General features: G+C 36.5%; 1 protein-coding gene across 1 annotated transcript in view; it reads left to right on the plus strand.

Annotated features, from left to right (window-relative positions):
* Positions 1-21,107, plus strand: part of DPH6 (diphthamine biosynthesis 6) — a 119,878-nt gene that overhangs the window by 78,498 nt on the left and 20,273 nt on the right. Inside the window, exons 4-5 of the mRNA XM_084777899.1 lie at positions 3,784-3,857; positions 5,146-5,264. Of these exons, the coding sequence (XP_084634025.1) occupies positions 3,784-3,857; positions 5,146-5,264 (193 nt within the window). The remainder of the gene's footprint in view (positions 1-3,783; positions 3,858-5,145; positions 5,265-21,107) is intronic.

Here is a 21,107-nt window from a genome sequence, read left to right on the forward strand (position 1 = left end):
CTCTCTTTTGCCTACTTTAAAGTTAGACTCAGAATGCATATAGATACAGTAGAACTTGTAAGTATTTCTAGACTTTGAAGGACTCTGTTGTAAAAATTTGTTACAACTAGGCTGTAGAGTTGGGTATGCAGGATTCTAGAACACTGTTGAGAAATGACAATGAACAATGAACAATAAGCCCAGAAAGCTGGATTCTTTCAGTCAAATCAAGAAGACTTTTGAGGCATGTGGGGAGAAGAGGAGGAAGAAGAGTTGTTCTTGACAGACAGAAATAGTAGCACAAGTGACTTTGAAGTAGTAGCATTGATGGCAATTGTAATGTCAAAAGAGAGAAACTTCTATTCAGTGTTTCCTAAGTGCTAGGTAGTATCTTATTTAGCAAATTATGTTAACTTTCACAGTGACTTAAAAAGCAGGGATTATGATGCTCACATTACAGGTGAGGAAACTGAAGCTCAGTGACTAATTCAGAATTGGAGCGGGTAGATAATAAGGTGAAATTCTAATGAGCAGTAGTAATTATGAAAGCTAGGCATAGCTAATGAGATTTACATGTGATTACTAGTGAAAAGTGGTTATTCTGCTGATATAATTCTGCAGCTAATTAGTTAGATATCAAATGCAATATTAACAAGATATTTCCAGGAATGTATGTTATTAAGAAAAAAAGTTTGTTAAGATTTTTGTGAATATTGAATGAGAATTCTAGTGCTTTGGACTATATTAATGAGTACTAGGCAGTAGGGTTTTTTTTATTAATTGCAAAATATTTTATTATTTTTTACAATATGCGTACAAAATTGTGATGTTCAAAATATGGTTTTGTACTTTGTTTTCACGGATATTTCTCTCCCTTCCCCTTATGTACTCTTGTTGTACTCCTGGTGTCCTTCTCCCAGTGTTTCATAGTCTCTTTGATTTCATGTACTCTATTACTCTCTTCCCCTCCTGTTGGCTTTGATTTTTTTAAACCGACTTTATTTGGGGTTCCTTAATGCCTCTACCTTCCTTCCCAGGAGAGAAAGAAGGTTAGTAGGGACAGGGGACTTCAGGCTTTTTAGACTCAGCTCCTTGGGGGCGACTCCACTCCTCCTCATCAAGACTCGAAAGTCCAGCCAAATAGCAAACAGCAGCAGCAGCAGCAGCAGGATGAATCGGCAGCAGTGTCCTCAAGGCTTTCTCCAGAGTGTTCGTCTCTAGTAGCACCCGGAACCTCCCTCCCTCTCTTTCTCTCTCTTCCCCCTATGCCCCCCCATCCTATTTATACCCTCTCAGAGTACAAACAAGTATGTTTTCTAGCTGACAAAGATCACGTGCTCCTCACTAGGCTGTTATCAGCCTAAAGGCAGTTTCACATCCCACATTTCGGATCAAAACAAAGAAAAAAGGTTTATATAACATAACTGAAACTTCCACTACACTCTCTCCTTCCCTTAAGGCCTGTTTACCCTTTCCTTTCTAGCCCTGCACCCAAAATGCGTGCACACACACACACACACGTATGTATATGTATACACACATAAGTAAATTTTAAATCTAGGATCCACATATGAGAGCAAACATACTATATTTGTGTTCCTAAGTGTTGTTCTCAAAGTAGGTTCTGGTGTGCTCTTTGTCACCATGACTAAGGGAGGAGAAGTAGCTCTTTCATTTCATATTTTATAGTTCATCATAGAGAGAATCTGTGTAACCTAGGCAGGAGCCTAGAACATAAACTGGAGCAGAGTCCATGGAGGAGTGTTGCTTCCTGCATCTTGTTTAACCAGCTTTCTTACACAGCTCAGGACAACATGCCAAGGGATATTACGTCCTATGGGCTGTTGCCTTCCCACATTAATTAGCAATCAAGAAAATGCCGACAGCGTGCCCATCTGAGAATGGCAGCGCCTCAGCTGAGGGTCCTTCTTCCCAAGTTGACTCTCTTTGGTGCCAATGACAATAATGTGAAGAAGGAAAACTAGTTTTAATTTACATTTCTTGATCACTAGGGATATTTAACACATTTTAAAATATGTTTTGGCCATGTTTATTGCTGTTTCATTTGATAACTGTTTAACCTGTTAGCACATTCATTGTTATAAGATCTGTCTATACATGATTTTTGCAGTTCTTAGTATATTCTATAGATACTACTTCCTTGTCTGGAAAATAGCTGGCAGAGTGTGTGTCTGGTTTTGTATGCTGCTGTTCACTGCTGGTAGTTTCCGTTTCTATACAAAGCCTTTTAATTTCATGTAATATTATTTGCCAGTTCTTAGGCCTTTTTTTTCTGCTATTGAAGGTGTTCTCTCTTGCTTACGCCTATACTTTGTCTTTGTTTCCATAATTAACAGAGCAATAGATATATATGCATATAAATATGATAAATAGATTTACACACACATATGTATGTATGTATGTATGGTTGTATGTTCCATTTCATAGTTTATTAGGTTTGAACTTCAGAGATATATGACAGAAAAAGAACTAAACTGTTATTTGGTACCTTTACTACCATATGATTTATTAATGAGGAACAAAATGCCTTGATTTTTCTAAAGAATACAATGACTTTTATGAAAAGAAAATGTTTTGGAAAGTGCTGGTAGAGCAAAATAAAGAAAATAGCTCCTCTCCTCAAATGTTATCTGAAAGAAATAATCATTTTATTTGAGGGCAGTTTTGGAAGATATTTTTCTATTATTTTAGTGGGTATATTTTAAATTTCCATTATCTCCAAAGACAATAACAATTCCTGTTGCATATTTCTTTGTTTATTTACTGTATCTTTCTAGTTACTTCAGCATGTCAGTGTTATTTCAGTTGCCTGGAAGTCTGATTTGTTTTCTGCAAAGTGCTTATTACTTCTATTGTCGAGTTGCAATGCTTGATAAAACCAATGTATTACCAATGAAGACATCTCTCTGATGTGATTTCTTTGGTCCATCTTATGCCCAGATGGATTTTCTCTTATATGTATTCAGAAATTTTCTACTCAGAATATTATTAGTAATTATCTCTGACCACTCCCTTCATTTCTGTCATGTGTATTTTTCCTCTATTGTTGGAGTATATTCTACTTCTTTACATATTTTAGACCTGTTCTTTTAAATTCCTAAGTTGTCTTTATGCTATATTGATCATTGTCTTTTTGGTCCAGCCTCGCTTTGGGCCACCTGCAAACAAGATCATATGTAAATTCACATTCTCCTTCAGTTCATTTATGAATGTATTGGACAAAGTCCTTAATCCATGGGCTCACAAGCTCTCACATGACTGTACTGAGTGAATCCATTCTTTCTCTCTGTTAGAATTCTTTATCTGGTATACAAGGCAGTGTTAGGACCTTTTCTGCATTCTGTATGTCTCTATGCTGCTCATCTTTTTTCCAAAATTTAGAAGAAAAGCCATGTATGACATATATGTTGGTTGTGCAAATTTATGAATTGTTCAGCTAGGAAAATATTGTCCTTGGAACAATTTTCTTAAAAGTCCCTATTGAATTTAAATGTCATAAAATACATAATTATAAAAAATACATTTTGGACCTGCTTCTAAGTATTTTCTTTCTTTATAAAAGTAGGTCTCTAGTTAATTTTTAAGTAAAGAGGTAATTACTCTTCTTGCCACTGGGGAGATGATTAAAGTGTATGTACATAATTTTTCTAAATGTCTATTTGTGGACCATTACTTTGGTTCTAAGGTGGCATCTAAGATGATATGCCGCTCATGTGTAATTTTCAGGGTTTGAAAAAAAACCACATGCCTGTTTTTAGTTATATGTTTTTCTTTTCTTTTCAGGAAAAAGAAGAAATAGAGGGAGTATCAGTAGGTGCTATACTTTCTGATTACCAGCGTGTCCGAGTAGAAAATGTGTAAGAGAATATCAGTTTATCTAATATTTTAAAAACATAAGTAATTTAAAAATTAGGATTGAGGACTAGGCCTAGTGTCAGAGTGTGTGCTCAGAACATGCAAAACTAGAATTATAATCCCAAATTACTTCAAAAATAAAAGGCATTGTTAATTATAATAAATAATTTACCCAAACCATAAACAAATGTGCTATGCATGCTCTGTAGAGCTAAATATATATGCCAACCCAATTCACAAAAGCCATATTTGTGTTTTTAATTTTTCTTTGACAAATTCATATGTGTATGCAACTAAATATTACCATCGCCCCACTATTTCCCCATTCCTCCTTTCCTCTGGACCCAACAAGTCTCTAGCTCGACTGCCTGTGCTCCTCCTGCCCCTCCTTGTCAGCTTCTTAGGAGCACACCTGGTCTGGATAATGCTTTCTGTAGACACGTGGGTACCATAGATGCCCATCCACTGGAGCACGAGCAGCTTTTCAGTGCCCATCCGCCTTGAACAAGCCAAGAAACTCTTAACAACTTACATAAACAAATAGTTTCAGTTGTGGCCAAAGTGCAGCTGTACATCTCTATCAGCAAACCAGTTGTTCTAAAACCCAGCCAACGGTCTCAAAACACTTAAGACCTTTTCACTTCTTGTCCCCCTGGACTTTTAGTTTATGGAGATTCTGAAAAACTTGTAAAGTGTGAGATCACCACACCTCAGGCCACATAACTATACCTTTCCCTACTTGCCAACCTTTGGAAATATTAAAAGTGAGAATAATCAATTAGCATTTTATTGCTTTTCAACATTGATTTCTAAGCTTAAAGCCTTAATAAAGTTGATATTTCTCCTCTGCCTGGAGACTGAATTTCTTGTTTTTTCATAGTCCTTAAAAAAATAAATGTGCAAGGCAGTTTTAGATTTTTTCTTTTGCCTTTTTTCCTTTGTGTCTCTGTGTGTGTGTGTGTGTGTGTGTGTGTGTGTGTGTGTGTGTGTGTGTATGTGTGTGAGATGTGAAGATGAGTGCATCCCATGGCATATAAATAGAGTTCAAAAGACAGCTTATGGGAGTTGTTTCTCTCCTTCCACTATGGAATTTCCAGAATTGACCTCAGACAGCAAGTCAAATGCCTTTATCCTGTTAGCATTTCTCTGGCCCCACAAGGCATTAAAAAGGGGTGAGGGGCATATTAGATGTTAAAATCATCGAAAGAAACATTATGTGTAAAATCAAGTTTTTCACTGATATGGAACAAAATCATGTCATTTGTTTTGTTTTTTCTTTTTACTTTGTAGATGTGAACGGCTTGATCTCCAGCCCTTAGCTTTCCTTTGGCAGAGAAACCAGGAAGATTTGCTCCGAGAGATGATAGCATCTAACATTGAGGCCATTATCATCAAAGTAGCAGCTTTGGGTATGTAACCAATTTTTCTAAACAGTTCTCTCCTACCCCATAGGGAATCCCAACCACGGTATGTGCTAGAGAAGGGTCAGTGACTTAGATATGAACATGTGGAACCACAGATGTGACCCAGAGAGAGAGAAAGAGAGGGAAGGAGGGGGGGGAGAGAGAGGGGGAGGGAGGGGGGAAGGGGAGAGAGAGGGGGTAGGGAGAGAGAAAGAGAGAGGGAGAGAGGGGGAGGGAGAGAGAGAGAGAGAGGGAGAGAGGGGGGAGGAAAAGAGAGAGAAAGAGAGAGGGAGAGAGGGGGAGGGAGAGAGAGAAAGAGAGAGGGAGAGAGGGGGGAGGAAAAGAGAGAGGGAGAGGGAAAGAGGGGAGAGGGAGAGAGAGAAAGGGAGAGAGGGGGGAGGGAGAGAGAGAGGGAGGGAGAGAGAGAGGGAGACAGAGTTTCTCTGGGTAGCCTTGGCTGTCCTGGACTCACTTTGTGGACACTAGGCTGGCTTCAAACTCACAGAAATCCACCTGCCTCTGCCTCCTGAGTGCTGGGATTAAAGGCGTATGCCACCACCACCCAGCAGAAACTTTTTATCCTAAAAGAAAATCCATTTTCTGCAGAATGACTTCAAGGTAGAACAAACTCAATGCTACATGGACAGGGAAAATATGCTACCAATAATTATCTTGTATTATCTTGTTGTCCGTATTTACTACTTTTCAATTGCTGCAATAAAACACTATGATGAAAGGACCTCCTTGTTCTTTAGTTTCTTTAGGTCTATGTATTGTAGTGTGGTTATCCTGTATTATGTGGCTAGCATCTGCTTATAAGTGAGTATATTCCAAGTGTGTCTCTCTTGGTCTTGGTTGTCTCACTCACGATGATCATTTCTAGTTCTACCCATTTGCCAGCAGGCAACATGTGGAAGAAACAGTACATATTGATAAGAGTCCATCATGGAGGAAAAGCATGGCAGGAAATGGCAGGCATGTCAGCAGGAGTCAGGATCTGAGAGATCATGGCAGAAAACAGAACAAAAGATATGTTTACAAAGTAAGAGTGTATGTTCCTGAAAGCATGTACAGGTATATGCATACCTTCCTCCCAATTCAGCAATTTAAGACTTTTCTGTAAACACAAAGCTAAGTGTCCTGTGAGTATTTATCCACATTCTCCTTCAGTTCATTTATGAATGTACTGGACAAAGTCCTTAATCCATGGGCCCATCAGCTCTCACCATTCTGAGTTCTGGTGCCCATGATTTCATCACTGCCCCTTGGCAGAAAGGCCCTGTGGGAATGCAGAGGAAGGGGATGCAGACGAACCAGATGAGACCTGATAGGCTGTGGTCAGATGGTGAAGGAGGAGGATGCCACTCGTCAGAGGTCTAGGGGAGAGGAAGAGGGCAGAAGAGGGTGGGAAGTTCAGAACAGAAAGATATGAGCAAGAGAATACACTTAAGATGTAATGTAAATTAATTATAATAAAAATATGTGTGTATATATATACACACACACGTAAGTTTGCAAAGGTTAAAAAATAGTTACCATTTGGATCATTTCAATGTTAAAACCTGTTACTAATGAGTTATGCATGTATGCATTTTGAATAGTAGAGGCTTTGCACTCTATGAGTGTGAGTCAAGAGAATACATTGGTAAGGAGTCTACAGGAATGGAATAGAAATCAGTTATCTACTGTCTACATAGCTTAACTTTCAAGTATAGAATATAGATGATGTTTAAGGCAGTGGTTCTCAACCTTGCTAATGCTATGACTTTAATACAGTTCCTCATGCTGTGATGACCTCAACCATAAATTATTTTGTGGTTACTTTATAACTGTAACACCTACTTTTATGAATCATAATGTAAGTATCTGATACGCAGGATATCTGATCTGTTAGCCCTGTGGGATCATAACCCACAGGTTGAAAACCACTGAATTCTAAGCAGTTTAGAAGACCATGTTCAAGGAACATATATTTGATGTGATAAAAAGAATAGGTGTTTCTGATAACCCTTCCATGGAATTATAAAAATACTTTCATGAAAAATGTATAATGTGCCCAAAAAGAGCTGTATTATGTCTAATATATCTGTTAGGACTTAGTGGCAGAGTTCCGTGGCAGATCAAAGCCAAGGAATGCTGCAGCGGAGATCACAGCATGCAACAGATCTCATGCAAGTGATATATTGGGGTGGAGTGGAGTCAAAAGGCCGCCTCACAAAGACAGACACAGCAAAAGAAATAGAGTGAGAGGAAAAGAGAAAACAAAAGAGTGATCGGCAGTGGTGGCGACCTTTAAAGGGTACTTGTGTTGCACAGCAAAAACATATAACTCATAGGCACAGTACAAATGTGTCCCAATTGGCTGTGGTGGATGATAACATGGTTTCTGGTGCTGAGTCCCTAATGTCAGGTTGGAGAAGTGCGTGATTTCTAACAATACCACATAACCATCTTTAGAACGTTTTTAATGTCCAAACCATTTGTCCAAATTGTATAAACTTCATTGGGTTTATATAGGGATAGCACATGCTATAGTTTGGTCAGTATAGTCCTTGTGTTTTCTTGTTCCTTAGGATCTTTTGATCTTAGTGCTAAGGTTGAAAGGTCATTACATGCACACCGACATCCACAGCATATAATAATTCTAAGATAACATAATCATCTTAGGATAACAGTGTCAATACTAATGCTGCCTCCACTTGTGTAATATCTGACAAGACACTCCTCCGCCTGCCTTTGTGATTATACAGGTGGAACGCAGGCGCACTTTGCACATGGAAGGCATGCCCTCTAGCACCCAGCTAACCCTTCAGCCCATCTCTCCTACTTCTAAGGTTTTTAATTCATTTTACAGGGCATACCTAAAGTTCATAACATCATTTTAAGTAACTTTATAAGTTCAGTCATTACCACATCTAAACTTAGAATATTTTTGTTTCCACCATACCAAACTTCTCGCCCACTTACTATCAATATCGAATTCCTCCAAACTCTACTTTTTCTTTCCAACCCAATCACCAGGAGGAAAAAAAATTTATCTTTGTAGATTTTCCCATCTATATTTCTTACAAATAGAATTCTACAATATAGACCTACCCTAGTAGTAGCTTCTTTTCTTAAGAATAATGTTTCCAATTTTTACCCAAACTTCATCATTCTGGGTATCTGTGTGTCATATAATATTCCATCTAGAGACATTTTGTACCACATAGGATTTAGCTCTTCCTCTGTCCGTGAACATTGAGTTCTTCCTACGTTAGGGTGCTCACAAGTACTCTTCCTGTGAACATTTATGCAGGCTTTCTGCTACCGTGTATTTGCATTTCCCTGGAATATATGCTTAGGAGTGGAATTTCTGTATCATGGTGCTATATATATCTCATTTTGAGGAACTGCCAAATTGACTTCCAGAGTAATTTTACCGGTTTAGTTTCCTACCAGCTTTCAAGGAAGCTTCCTGTTTTCACATCCTTGTCAACATGTGGTGTCTCCTTCTTTCTAAAGCTTTCCTAGTGGATATAATTGCATTTCACTTTATTTTTATCTTTTACATTTCTAGGGACTAACGACATTGACCATCTCTTATCCTTAGTGAATGATGAGAGTTCAAATCCTTTGAATGTGTGTGCATAGGCATGTAGGCTCGAGCGTGCTAGCCACACATTCTACCCATGACCCTTCTCTCATTCTGAAAATGCCATACATGCTGTTTTATACACTTTGAATATTATTCTCTTACAATACTTGTGATTTGCTAGGATGTTCTCACATTCTTATGTTTTTTTTCCCTCCACTCTCTTATGCTACCCTTTGAAAAAGAAAACTTGTTAATTTTGGTTTAGTTAATGCATTTACTTTGTAGATTCCTCCTTTGATAGTATCTATAAGGAATCACTGCCTCCAGCTTCCGCTCCAAGAGCTTCATGCCTTTATGATTACATCTAAAATTTTGTGATCTTGATCCTTGTCCACTTTTATCTGAACTTTTCTTTGTCTCTATTGTTTTGTTACAAAGGTACTTGCCAGTGCTGGGGCATGGCCTGTGTTTATTCATCACTACTGAATAGATTGGTAGTAATGGGAAAAATGCATGTGAAATAATTTAATAAGGTTTGCTATTAGTATGTGCTGTAAATTCATTGTATTTAATCGCCTTTGTCAAAAAGAAGAGAAAAAAATTTTGTGTGAAACAGAATGCTGTGAAACAAAAGCATTTAAGCAAATGATGTGGACATGGAATCTAGAAAAACAGCTTTTGTGCCCTCCATAACTATTGGGGTACCAATACAGAAATATTGGGCAGTTCAGGGAGGGACTTGAATGTCCTATTTATAAAATTCTACAGAAGCTTTCTTGCTGTGCTTTGAATGGAGCACCTGTTCCTGGCCTTGTGCTGGGGAGTTTATAACATCAACATGTTCTTAAGAGAGTTGTATTCAGTACATGTCAGCTTACAGCACCAAGAAACTACACTGTTGTTGTTAATACATATTGTCATTTGTCAAACTGTGATGGTCAAAGCAACTCCTGAGCTACTTGTTTTCAAGGAGTCTTATATTCACATTTTTATTTCTGGATCAATTTGTGACCAGGCTTGTTATAAATCTCTACCAACCTAAGGTAATTTTCTTCAGTGAGCACTTTTAGAAAATAAGAGTGGTTGTAGACTTCTAATTGTGTAAATCTATTAAGATCATCTTGTCTGCACAGCTGGGATAAGTCGTCTAAGCAAAGAGCTGGATCCATTTTGCTGGTGCTGTGTAGGATTTTTGCATTCATGTTTATAAGAAGACTGATCTAGAGATTTTTTTTTTTTATATATACCAGTGACAGGTGTAACACAAGCTTTGAAGTGTTTGCTCTTTTTCTGTGAGGTTAGTATTCATTCTTCCTTAATGCTCTGAAGTGTGTGTTACTTAAGCCATCTGGACATGGGTACTTCCTGCCCGGGGGTGTTGGGGAGGGAGCTTTTATTAGAGACCCTTTTGCTTTCTTAGATTAGAATTCAGCTTCATCAGTTCTTATTTCACTTAGATAAATTTTTTCTTCAAAATTTGTCTTTTTTAAGATAATTTCTCAATGTTGAAGATTATAGATATCACCCTGGTCTATAGTGAGTCCCAGCCTAATCAAGGATGCATAGAGAGCTCCTGTATAAAACAAGACCAAAGACCACCATGATATTAATAGCACATGTATTTATGCTGCTAGACATGGTCCTATAGAAACCCCGTTGTTTTTTATAAAACAGCTCTTAGTTTTCAAATGCTTTCGCTTTACAGCATTAGCTTCTGGCATTATTGCCTAAACAAGCTTTCTGTTAGGGGTTATGTGCATCTCATCCTCAGCTTGGCTTCAGCTCTGCACTAATCTTGAAATAATTCTATAGTTGGGCTTTTGTTTGTTGCTTTCAACTGTACTCAGATTTATATAGTCAGCTTACTATTTATCTGAATTATAAAAGGTATTTGATATAATTTTCCTCTTCTTTCTTGACTTTTAATCTGATTCCATTTTATATTAATTAATTAATTAATTAATTAAATGTTACTTTCTTTCATTCTTGTCTAGTGGTTACTGTACATTAACTATATTTCCTTCCCGTACTTGTAGTTACCTGCATTTTAATCTACACATGTATCTATCTTTATAATGTATTATTTTTGTTTATATAACATTTATGTATATTGCCTGTATTCTCCATCTCACTATACTTTATTCTCCTTTAATGTACTTGTTTAACTGTGAGATAACTTACTACTACTTCAATAACTCACTTTAATATTCTTCAATTTAGCTTTGCTAGTGATGAATTCTTTTCCTCAGTATGACTAATTTTTCTTTCACGTGAAATCCATTTTCATGATACGATGGAGAACACAGCATTTATCATCATTGTAATTATATTTTACCTAACACAAACTTTGAAATATTTTGACTCATCTGCCTCATGATTTATATACTGTATTTTTAAATTGTTTATATTTTCATTGTGTGTTTATGTCTGTTTTATATGGGGGGCATGTCATATAAGTGTGTGTGTGTGTGTGTGTGTGTTTGCTCACTAGCTAGTTTTTTTGTTTGTTTCAAGGTCTTACTAACTGAATCAGGGAGACTTTGAGTTCATAGTCATCCTCCCTGGTCCTGGGATCAAATGTGCATACGACATTACTTTGTTTTTAATTTCTTTAGTGGCCCATCATTATTATTTTGATTATTGTTGCCTGTTTAATGTACACAATATGTAAGTCTTCTAAAGGCTTAGTGATGGTTCTGTTTATAATTCCTTTTAATTGAGGTCTTGGTCATGCTCTATATTTTTTGTTTATTTCATTATTTTAAATGATCTATCTTTTTGATACATTTATAAAAAGTTATTTTCTAAACAGTGATTAAATCTTGGGACTTTTTCACTTCTAGTACTGTACTTGCCAGCCTCACACTCTTACATGCTTAGCTAAGGCTGTTTCAGATAAGATATGGTTATATGTTTTAGGAAACTTTAAGCAGTGTTGGTATTTCTAGATAACATTTTAAACTAGCTTTAAATTTTCTAAATAGAAAGATGTAAGAAATGCATTTGTAATTGACATTGATAATGGCTTACATTGATGACTTAGAGTATGTTTTCTAGAAAGAAATGTTTGCATCAAACACTTAACAGCATAATTATAATGGTGTTTCACAACGCCTAGCTTTATAAAGGACTTAAAGAGTAAATACAACAATAGTTTTACGTAATAATTAGATTGGAAATCACTGAGCAGCTTTTTGTTTTTTGTTTTTGTTTTTTCATTTCTTTTTTGGCTCCAGCATAACAAAGATCTTATCAGAATACATTTCTCACCTGCCTTGGGCAGGTGTAATTAGACACAAGCAAATTTAATGGAGCCAGTGTGCTCTGGGGCTATTCAGCTGTGCTTCATAATTGCATTTTTTTTTTTTAGTGTGAAAGTTGTTTAACATATCAAGTAGCAAAAAAAAAAAAAGTTAAAGCAAAGGTTTCCTGGTTATCTTAAGGTAAATTATTACAGCTATTTGCATTAACACATACAGACTGCAGACAGGAAGAAGTGAGCATGGCCAATAAATAGGGTGCGATGTTCACATCTGCTTTTTGTGCTCATCAGCTTCACTGCATTCCAACTACTCTTGTCTTTCCCCCTTAATTTTCTCTCACTGAGAAAGTTCTAGTTTCACTTAAGTAACAACCTTTTTGAACAGGTCCTGAATATTTGAAATATTATTTGTGATTATTTTCAATTCATTTCTAAGTTTAAAAGATTGATTTTCTCTTGGGGCTGGAGAGATGGCTAAGTGGTTAAGAGCACTGACTGCTCTTCCAGAGGTCCTGAGTTCAATTCCCAGGAACCACATGGTGGCTCACAACCTTCTATAATGTGATCTGATGCCCTCCTCTGGCCTGCAGATGTACCTGCAGGCAGAGCACTGTATATGTAATAAATAAATATTTTTTAAAAAGATTAATTTACTCTTAAACTCAGGTCCAAAGTAAAATATTAATCCATAATCCTAAACTTATGGAGATGAAGCTTTGTTTTGTTTTCTTTTTTTCTTCCAGTAGTCTCCAGCCCCTGTCAAGTGAGTATTTTGATTTTATCATTATAACTCATCAAAATTACATACAAAAAATATTTCAGATTGCGTTCTTATATTTTTGTTTTTGAGCCTAGCCTTTAATGGCTGAGCCATCTATCTAGTCCTCAGATTTCATTCAGAGATAGGTAATATACTTTTCAGAGACATATCTCTTATGTCTTATGTGTCTTATGTGATGCCAGACTGTGTACCTAAGAAATATAAAACAGCACCCTAAACACAGAGATAACAGTGCTTTAACAATAGAAATTTCCAAAAAGTGTTAACATGGGGAAAGTTAAGGGTTTTTTTTTTTTTTCATGTTTTCCTGTATTTCCTACCATGATTTGAACTTACTTCTCCAAAAATTATGAACACTTTGGAAATGGCCCAGAGAAAGAACTGTGGTTCAGGGAGCTAGAGTGACCAGAACAGAGAAGGAGCAGCAGTGGTACCATATGAGCACCATTTAAGGAGTTATATATTTTGCCTGAGATGGAGGCAGCAGGGTATTATGCTAAAGGGAAGAGGGTTTTTATAGCAATCTGCACTCCTGGAAAGGCTGCTCATACTTTTTGCAGCTTCACAGGCCAGTGCTAAGAGCAAGAACAAATCACAGGTGAAATAGTCTGGATGTGGTTTAGGAGCTTTCGTCAGTGCTGTCCTGGGAGGGTCCCCAAATCTTCGCATGGATTTCAGATTTCTGCTTCTGGCCCTTTCTGTTTCTCCACATAACTGTGCTCCTTCTTGAGACAGAAAGGACAATCAGAGCGTGGCACACTGTAGGATGGAGCCTGGGTTCCCTTGTGTAACTTCTGAGTAGTATGCTGCTGGCTATGGAGGTAGATCTACAGGAGAAGGTTATTTTTGTTTTGTTTTGTTTTGTTTTAATAACCTGGTCTTGGGCAAATTAGTGTTTACTATTCAGTAAATAAATGGTTCAAGACTGACCCCACTAAGGGAGAAAGTTTTAATTTGATATATCAAGTCAGTCTTTCAGTACTAAAAGCAACACTTGTTGGTTCTCTTTTAAATCTGTTGCTTATCCTTAGCACAACTGATAAGAAACCTAAAATGAATAGCAGCTTTCAGATTCCATTTCACAAATATAAATTCACTGTCTGTTTCTTTCCCTCCATTGCTTGTAGGGCCTTTGTTTACTTTCTTGATTTGGGAGCTCTACTTCCTTCCCCACTATTGCCACCCCCCTTATCCCCAATTCCATTCTTTTTTAAATAAGAAAAAAACTATGCTACCGGTAACCTCCATTTTCAGTGCTCAGACTTTGAACATACACTGTCTTAAGTCGCTCACCCTTTTGGCTAACATTTAAGATGCCCATGACCCAATGCTAGGGAACAAAAGAGAACTTGTCCCCGAAACGCTGTTTTCCTTACTTAGCAAGTTTTACAATTAATGGCAGAAGTTTCTCCTGTGGCCTCTTCCTGAAGACTGTGCTTATTTATTTCCCCCAACAGTCTCATGTGACCTTGTTAAAAGCTTCATGTAATTCCTAAATAAATTACATTTACTGTTTTGCTTCTATCTAGTATTTTATTGACATTTCCTGATAAGTTTAAGAGGATGGAGAGAAACAGAGTTCTCTTTATAGACTCAGTGGGTGATTTGACCTCAGCCAGTTAACCTTACCCTGATGTAGATGGAAGCTATTGTTAGTTAGACTCTATCAGTTTCTCCATTATCACCACAAGAGCCTCTTGTCTATACCTCTATAAATCTTAATTTTATTATTGTTCATTCCTTAAAAAAAAAAAAAGCTTCAAATTAGGAAAACAGCACTGATCGGGAGCAGTTGCTAGTTTTCGGATGCTCAGCCATGTCACACTTTATTTCCCTCAGAAACTCTCAGCTGAACACCATCTGGCCAAGGTGATTTATTGCTGTGGAATTTCTCAAGTTGCTCTCTTCTTTCCCCTAGGAGATTGCTCTTTCTTAGCCATGGCACCGCTGGTTACTCTCCCAGTGCCCTTGGAGTAGTCCTTTCTCCATCAGCTGTGAATGAGGTCCCTGCAACACAAGACCCAGTGGCCTCTCCTCCTGCCCCTCACTCTGGCTTAGGTCCTCTTAGCTGAGGGGCCCAGCACTACCCCTCATACTGCTACTCTTTGTCCCTTTCACATCTCAGATTCTTCTCTTCCCAACAATATATCTCTGGTATTTTAGTTTAAAATACGATATTGTAAGATCATCTAGACACTTTCAACAAATTCATGAACAGTTCTATGGAGCGGTTTCCAGTTTTTCTTTTGGCTATGCACAGATTTCTCTTTTGTGACTTTTCAGATAATGTCACGGTGCCTAATCTCTTGTCATTACTGTCCTTCTCTTTCTTTTAAGTAGCTTGTATTTCTTTTAAAACTCTTCTCTCAGAAGACTGCTAACTAGAATTCTCTTTCCAAATTTAATGCATATTTTTTAAAGTCTCACCTTTTGGGTTCACAATAAGAGATGCCAATGCTAATTAGAGGATGGCTTTAATTGTGTGGCCTCCCCAATTGCTGGCTTCCACGCCCACGCACACTCACTTGTGGCAGTTCTATACGTTACCTTAATCTGATTCTACTTATAACTGCCCAAATAAGCCATGCTAAGGCGTGTTAATTATTGCTCTGCTCATTGTACTCTTCTGTCATTCATCTGGATAATAATGGACATAATTAAAATCATGCATTGTAATAGCCTTCCTAGAAAGAATGCTGAACACAAAGGTTAAAAGCAATTTATGTTATTCTTTTATAAGCTATAGTTAACAATTTTTATACCTGAACTTGGTTCAAATAATTATTTCATTAAAAAGATTACTTAATATGATTTAAAGTATAGTTAATTGTGATTTAAATATATTCTGTCTTCACTTAGAGTAATTTAGTACAGATTTTTTAAGCTTCAAAGTTATACCATACCCAATTGTATCATAAATTATTTACCATTTTCTACTTATGAAACAAAATAAAGGATTATATCTGGACTTCTAAATATACTTTTTCTAATTTTCTGTTTGAAATACAAATACAGCTTGTCATACAACTATCTATCTCAAAATAGAAGCATCATTTTCTGAGTTTTATAAGTGGAGCTACAGATTATAACAGCAGAGGAAAAGAGTGCTGACTTTTTGTTTTGTTTTGTTTTCCTTTTAATGTTAGCACATTTTTCCTTCACGTAAGGCAGGGTATTCTAAAAAAAAAAAAAAAATTAGTTCTAATATCTGATTCTGAAGTAGATAAGTTCCTTACATTTTTTTGATAAATTGAGACTTCATTCCCAAAGTGCTTTGCATTTATATCTTCAAATATATGATATATATGATTTTTTATTTTATATATATAAAGATATTTGTATACCTATATATACATTTTTAAGAAATGTCTACTAAATATTCATATATTCTGCATGCGAATAAGTGTGTGTTCATGTGCATGTAAGAACACTACTGTTTGTGGGGGTGCACATGTATGTGTATGCATGTGAAGACTGGGGAGGAACTTCAGGTGTCACCCTCAGGACAGCCATCCACTACTCACTTTCAGGAAAAGCGTTTTGTCAGTCTAGACCTACCTCACCAGTTAAGCAAGGCCGCCTGACAGGACGCTCCCTGGATCTCCCTGTTTTCAACCCAATGTCCATCCCCAAAATAAATCTTAGTTATGTTAATTAGGAAGTTAATTAGCTTAATGTGATGAATGCTTTGAAATGTATCTACACATGTAATTATTAAGTTGAACACTTTATGTACATATGATATTAAACTGTCAAATAAATATACACCAAGAAATTTGGCAAGGAGGGAGGAGAAAATACTCAGATTTGCATTGTACACGTTTCATTCTTACTGCCATCGTTAAAACTTCTATTCCTCGGGCTTTTGCCTGTGTTTTTTTGACTCGCACTGAGCACTGTCCTACAGCCGTTCATCTCCCAGCTTCTGTTTCTATTTCCATACCTCCAGTCCAGCCCTCTCTGCTGCGCTCTGACCCCATTTTCCTCACTGCCAGTTAGATGTCTCTTCTCTGGAAATGCAGCATACTTCCAGAATGATATTTACCCTTTATTTTATTTCCAAACTTTGCATAGTTTTTGATGCTTTGCACCTGAAATAATGGTGGTAGGTACTTTTATCTTTTAACTAGTCCCAAACTAAAAACCTGAGAATCATCTAGATCTTTTCCCTCTCACACATTCCTAGTTCTGCAGTTACTGTCTGTATCTTGCCTACCACATGTTGCTCCCAAATTTGTTCCCTTCCTCTCTTATTAATGTTTTTGTTCTGGTGCAGCGGCCCTCCCTTACACTACTGGTGTGCCCTATATACTCACGGCCATCTCACCTCCAGTCATGTTTCCACTGAAGGATGTAAACTGCAGCTGGACTGACCTTTCTTAATTTCAAACTGAATCAAAGGTTGAACTGTACCACAGGATAGCTCTGTGACAATTTCTTAGTCTTCTGCAGTTAGCTATAAACTCTCAGGTAAAAATTAAAACTGTAAGGACCTCGCTTTTTAGCACATTTATTCTTAGCTCATTGATTTCTCACAATCTCTACCCTTACCAGGCTTCCAGGTTTCAGTGGCCCCATGATTAAAGCCAAAAAGAACCTTAGGCAGAGAAAATCCCTACCATTCCCTTTCTGCTATACACATATCACTCACATTTTATTTCTTCTTTTCGTGCTAAGAACTGCACGATATTTTTAAGGTAGAAAAGATGAAAATTTGGTCCATTGCTAGTGAGTATCGATTATTATGACGGCACAATTATACTCAATGTGATTTACTGGCCATTCATTTCATATATGCCATAAATTTTAAAGTGATTCTTTAATAATGAGCCTACTGTATGATATAAAATCTTGGTTTAGAGGTTTAAGAAAGAAGGCCCATGTGGAGACAAGCCTTGACACAGTGACACAGATAGCCAAGCATTTGGTGGCCTAACTAGAGGGATGGAAAGTAAAACGCTGAAACCATGTCCTCGCCGCCGTCCTCGCTCTCATTCAGTGTCTGCTCCTCTTTCTCTTAGAGATCACATAGCCAGTCTGTCTTCCTATCTGACATTCTTAACAAAATTGTTTTCAATTTCATTTCCAAAATGTTAAAATATGTTATAATGGTGGAGAGTTTGAGTCTGGGAACAACTAAATGCTATATTTATTTTCAAACAATTAAACTTTACACTATGGGATTACTTGTTCTGATAACTAGTGAAAATTATAGAGATAGAAAGAAATTATGTTGAGTGTGTGTGTGTGTGTATGTGTGTTAATTGTTAACTTGTATTAGATTCTCAGTGCTTCCTGCAATGTATTAAACAAAATTTATAGGCAGCCCAGAAATTGCTTCTCAGACTGATTATGCCTTTTCTAATATCGGTAGTGATTTTACAGTAAAAGTGTACACTGCTAAAGTTAAGATGGGAACACAATTCATTTCGCTGGACTCTGTTAAAAATAGCATTATCAACTATTTTGTAATATTTCCTTCATCGAATATTGGGCTGCCCTGCAGAAATAAACCTCCACTTTCTTTCATGACAGTAGATAATAAATTGGCTGATATAATTCAGTTGAGATGTTTAAAACTGCATAGAAAATAATGGGGCATAACATTTTAGGGTTAACATTTATTCATAGATGATGCAATTAAATAAAGCAGGCATTAACTTCAAGGTCAGTCAGTAAAGTAATAAAATTGAATATTTTAATTGAATTGTAATCGTTTCCCATTGATACATGCAACTAAAGTAAAGTGGATGTCAGCGCTGCAATTATAGCTCTTCCTCCTAATTAATTTCTTAATTCTGCATGGAGTTAGCCAGTGCCTAGGTCTTGTTGTGGGTTTATTCACCCACCCGGCTTCTATCAAGAAATGTCTATAAGATGTGATTAAATGGTTAGACGTCAGAATTTATAGCTCTTTTCATGTACTTTGGAGAAAAATCTTGTTAGTAACTTAAAATCTCATGCATGTGAACTAAAGTGTGCTTGAAATGAAACGACATCCTACGTCCCCTGGACTGTCATCATCTTTGTTAATATTTTATTTCTTGATATCACTATTTATATCAACATTAATAAACGGCTTAATGACTAAAGCTCTTAGGAGACATGAATACCTTGAGACAGCATTCCATAGCTAGCCAGCTGAGAAGATAAAGTAAAAAGAGCCTGTGAGGTTTCAGTGCAGCTCAGTTTGTGTGTATGCATGCCCTAGACTTCACTAGATAACAGGCACTACCTGGTGGCACTCAGAGGAAGGACAGCAGGTTACCAAGAAGAGACTTGATACCCTATGAACATATACAGGGGGAGGTAATCCCCCTCAGGAACAGCCATAGGGGAGGGGAATAAGGGGAAAATGGGAGGGAAGGAAGAATGGGAGGATACAAGGGATGGGATAACCATTGAGATGTAACAAGAACAAATTAATAAAGGAGAAAAAAAAAAAACAGGCACTAAGTGAGATGAGCCCAAACAAGAAATGACTCTGTTACGAAGCGTGGTGAATTGAAACTTTTGAATAAAGTTGTCATTAAAAGAGTCCATCAGATGTTCTGGCTTCTTCATAGTACTCCCAAGGCATTTAATGTAATGTAGCTTTACACAAAAGATTACATGAGAAACATGTAATCACAAAGATGTCTCAAATTACACTGACATTGTATTTAATATAAGAAGTTTTTTGTTTTGTTTTGTTTTGTTTAGTCTTAAGAAAGAAAATATTGTACCGTTAGACCAAGTGCATTAGTAGTTAGGTAACTACATAAGTATTTTAAAAGTTGACTGTATCAGGTGGATTTGAACACTACCAAACTCTTGTTATTCATAAACCTTCACATAGTTCTACATAACAGAAATGGAGCTGTATATCAGGACTGCTCCTCACTTGCTACGACAAGTGTAGTTGGTTTCTTCTTCAGTAAAGCAGACAGGTTAATCAGAGGCAATTCATACTGTCCAAGATCTGTGTTCATTTTCAGTTAAGACATTGGCCTGATTATTTTTAAAATTTCTAATTTTATTGATGCTAATCTGGCCGTGAGCTTTAATTCTCAGTTGTAAACATTCTTGGATATCAGAATTCTCTGTGTCTAACATTCAGTTAGAAATTCTTTCAGAATATAGAGGAGGGGAAACTGTAACCAGAATATATTATGTAAGAAAAGAATCCATTTTTAATAAAAGAAAATTCTAATCCCAAAATTAATATTAAAAAAGAACAGAAAGACCAAAATCTTAGAGTTGCATAGTTACTGCAAATTAGATGTTAACTTTATACATTATGGGGATCCATTTTTTCAAATATTTATTTTAAAAAACCATTCTTCATAAACAAAAGTAAATTATATACAGAATGTACATAAAATGATGAAGTGTTTATAAATAAAAAATTTGGAAAAATATGTAAAACTGTAAGAAAATTAAGAATTCAATTATATTGGATTTTCATTTGCATGTTATAAATAATTTATGGTGCTCTAAGATTTAAGGCTTTTTTTTTTTTGATTTTAAGACTTTTTGAAGAGTTCTTCTGTATCTGAATATATTGGGCCATAGGAGAGGTAGTCTTCCTACCACATCCACAACTGATAATACCCCTGTAGTAAAGCCTGGACTGACTTAAAGTTATCAAAAACGAGAGTAGCTTATGTTGCTGCCTTCTCAAGGACAGAGGCTTCAATCCCTAGAGGTCTCTGGCTCTTAGCCAAGAAATATTTTCTAAAAACAACCTGAAGTGCATCCTGTGTGGGTAGTAATCACGAGATCCCTAATGACTTGTCACTTTCTAATGATCAGAAAAATACGAAGCAAATGCAGAATGCTCTCAGATGGAGTTCTGCAGGAGGCAGATGCTAAAGACCTAAGTAGGCATTACTGAGGACAGAGCAACATATTAGTCTGAGGTGAATATCACTATATACAGTGTTTAATATTGAAAGATCTATTCAGAAGATTATCTAGATAGCCATATTGAATTGGGACACTGTAACTACTAAACTTGAGATGGTTTGAGTAAAAAATTATAGTATATTTAAATAGACACATTGTTTTGAGAGCAGCTATGATTTCTGTACATAATACAAATGTATGCAAAGTGTACTACTATTAAGTGAATTAAATTTATAGTATAACAGTGTATTCTCTTTTTATAATTGCATCTAAAGTTAAAATAAAATAAGCATAAAACAAAAAATCACAGTGTTGTTTTTAAATAAAATAAACCACAACAAG

The sequence above is a fragment of the Acomys minous genome (genome assembly GCF_964271855.1).
Source record: "Acomys minous genome assembly, chromosome: 3".
Classification (NCBI taxonomy): domain Eukaryota; kingdom Metazoa; phylum Chordata; class Mammalia; order Rodentia; family Muridae; genus Acomys; species Acomys minous.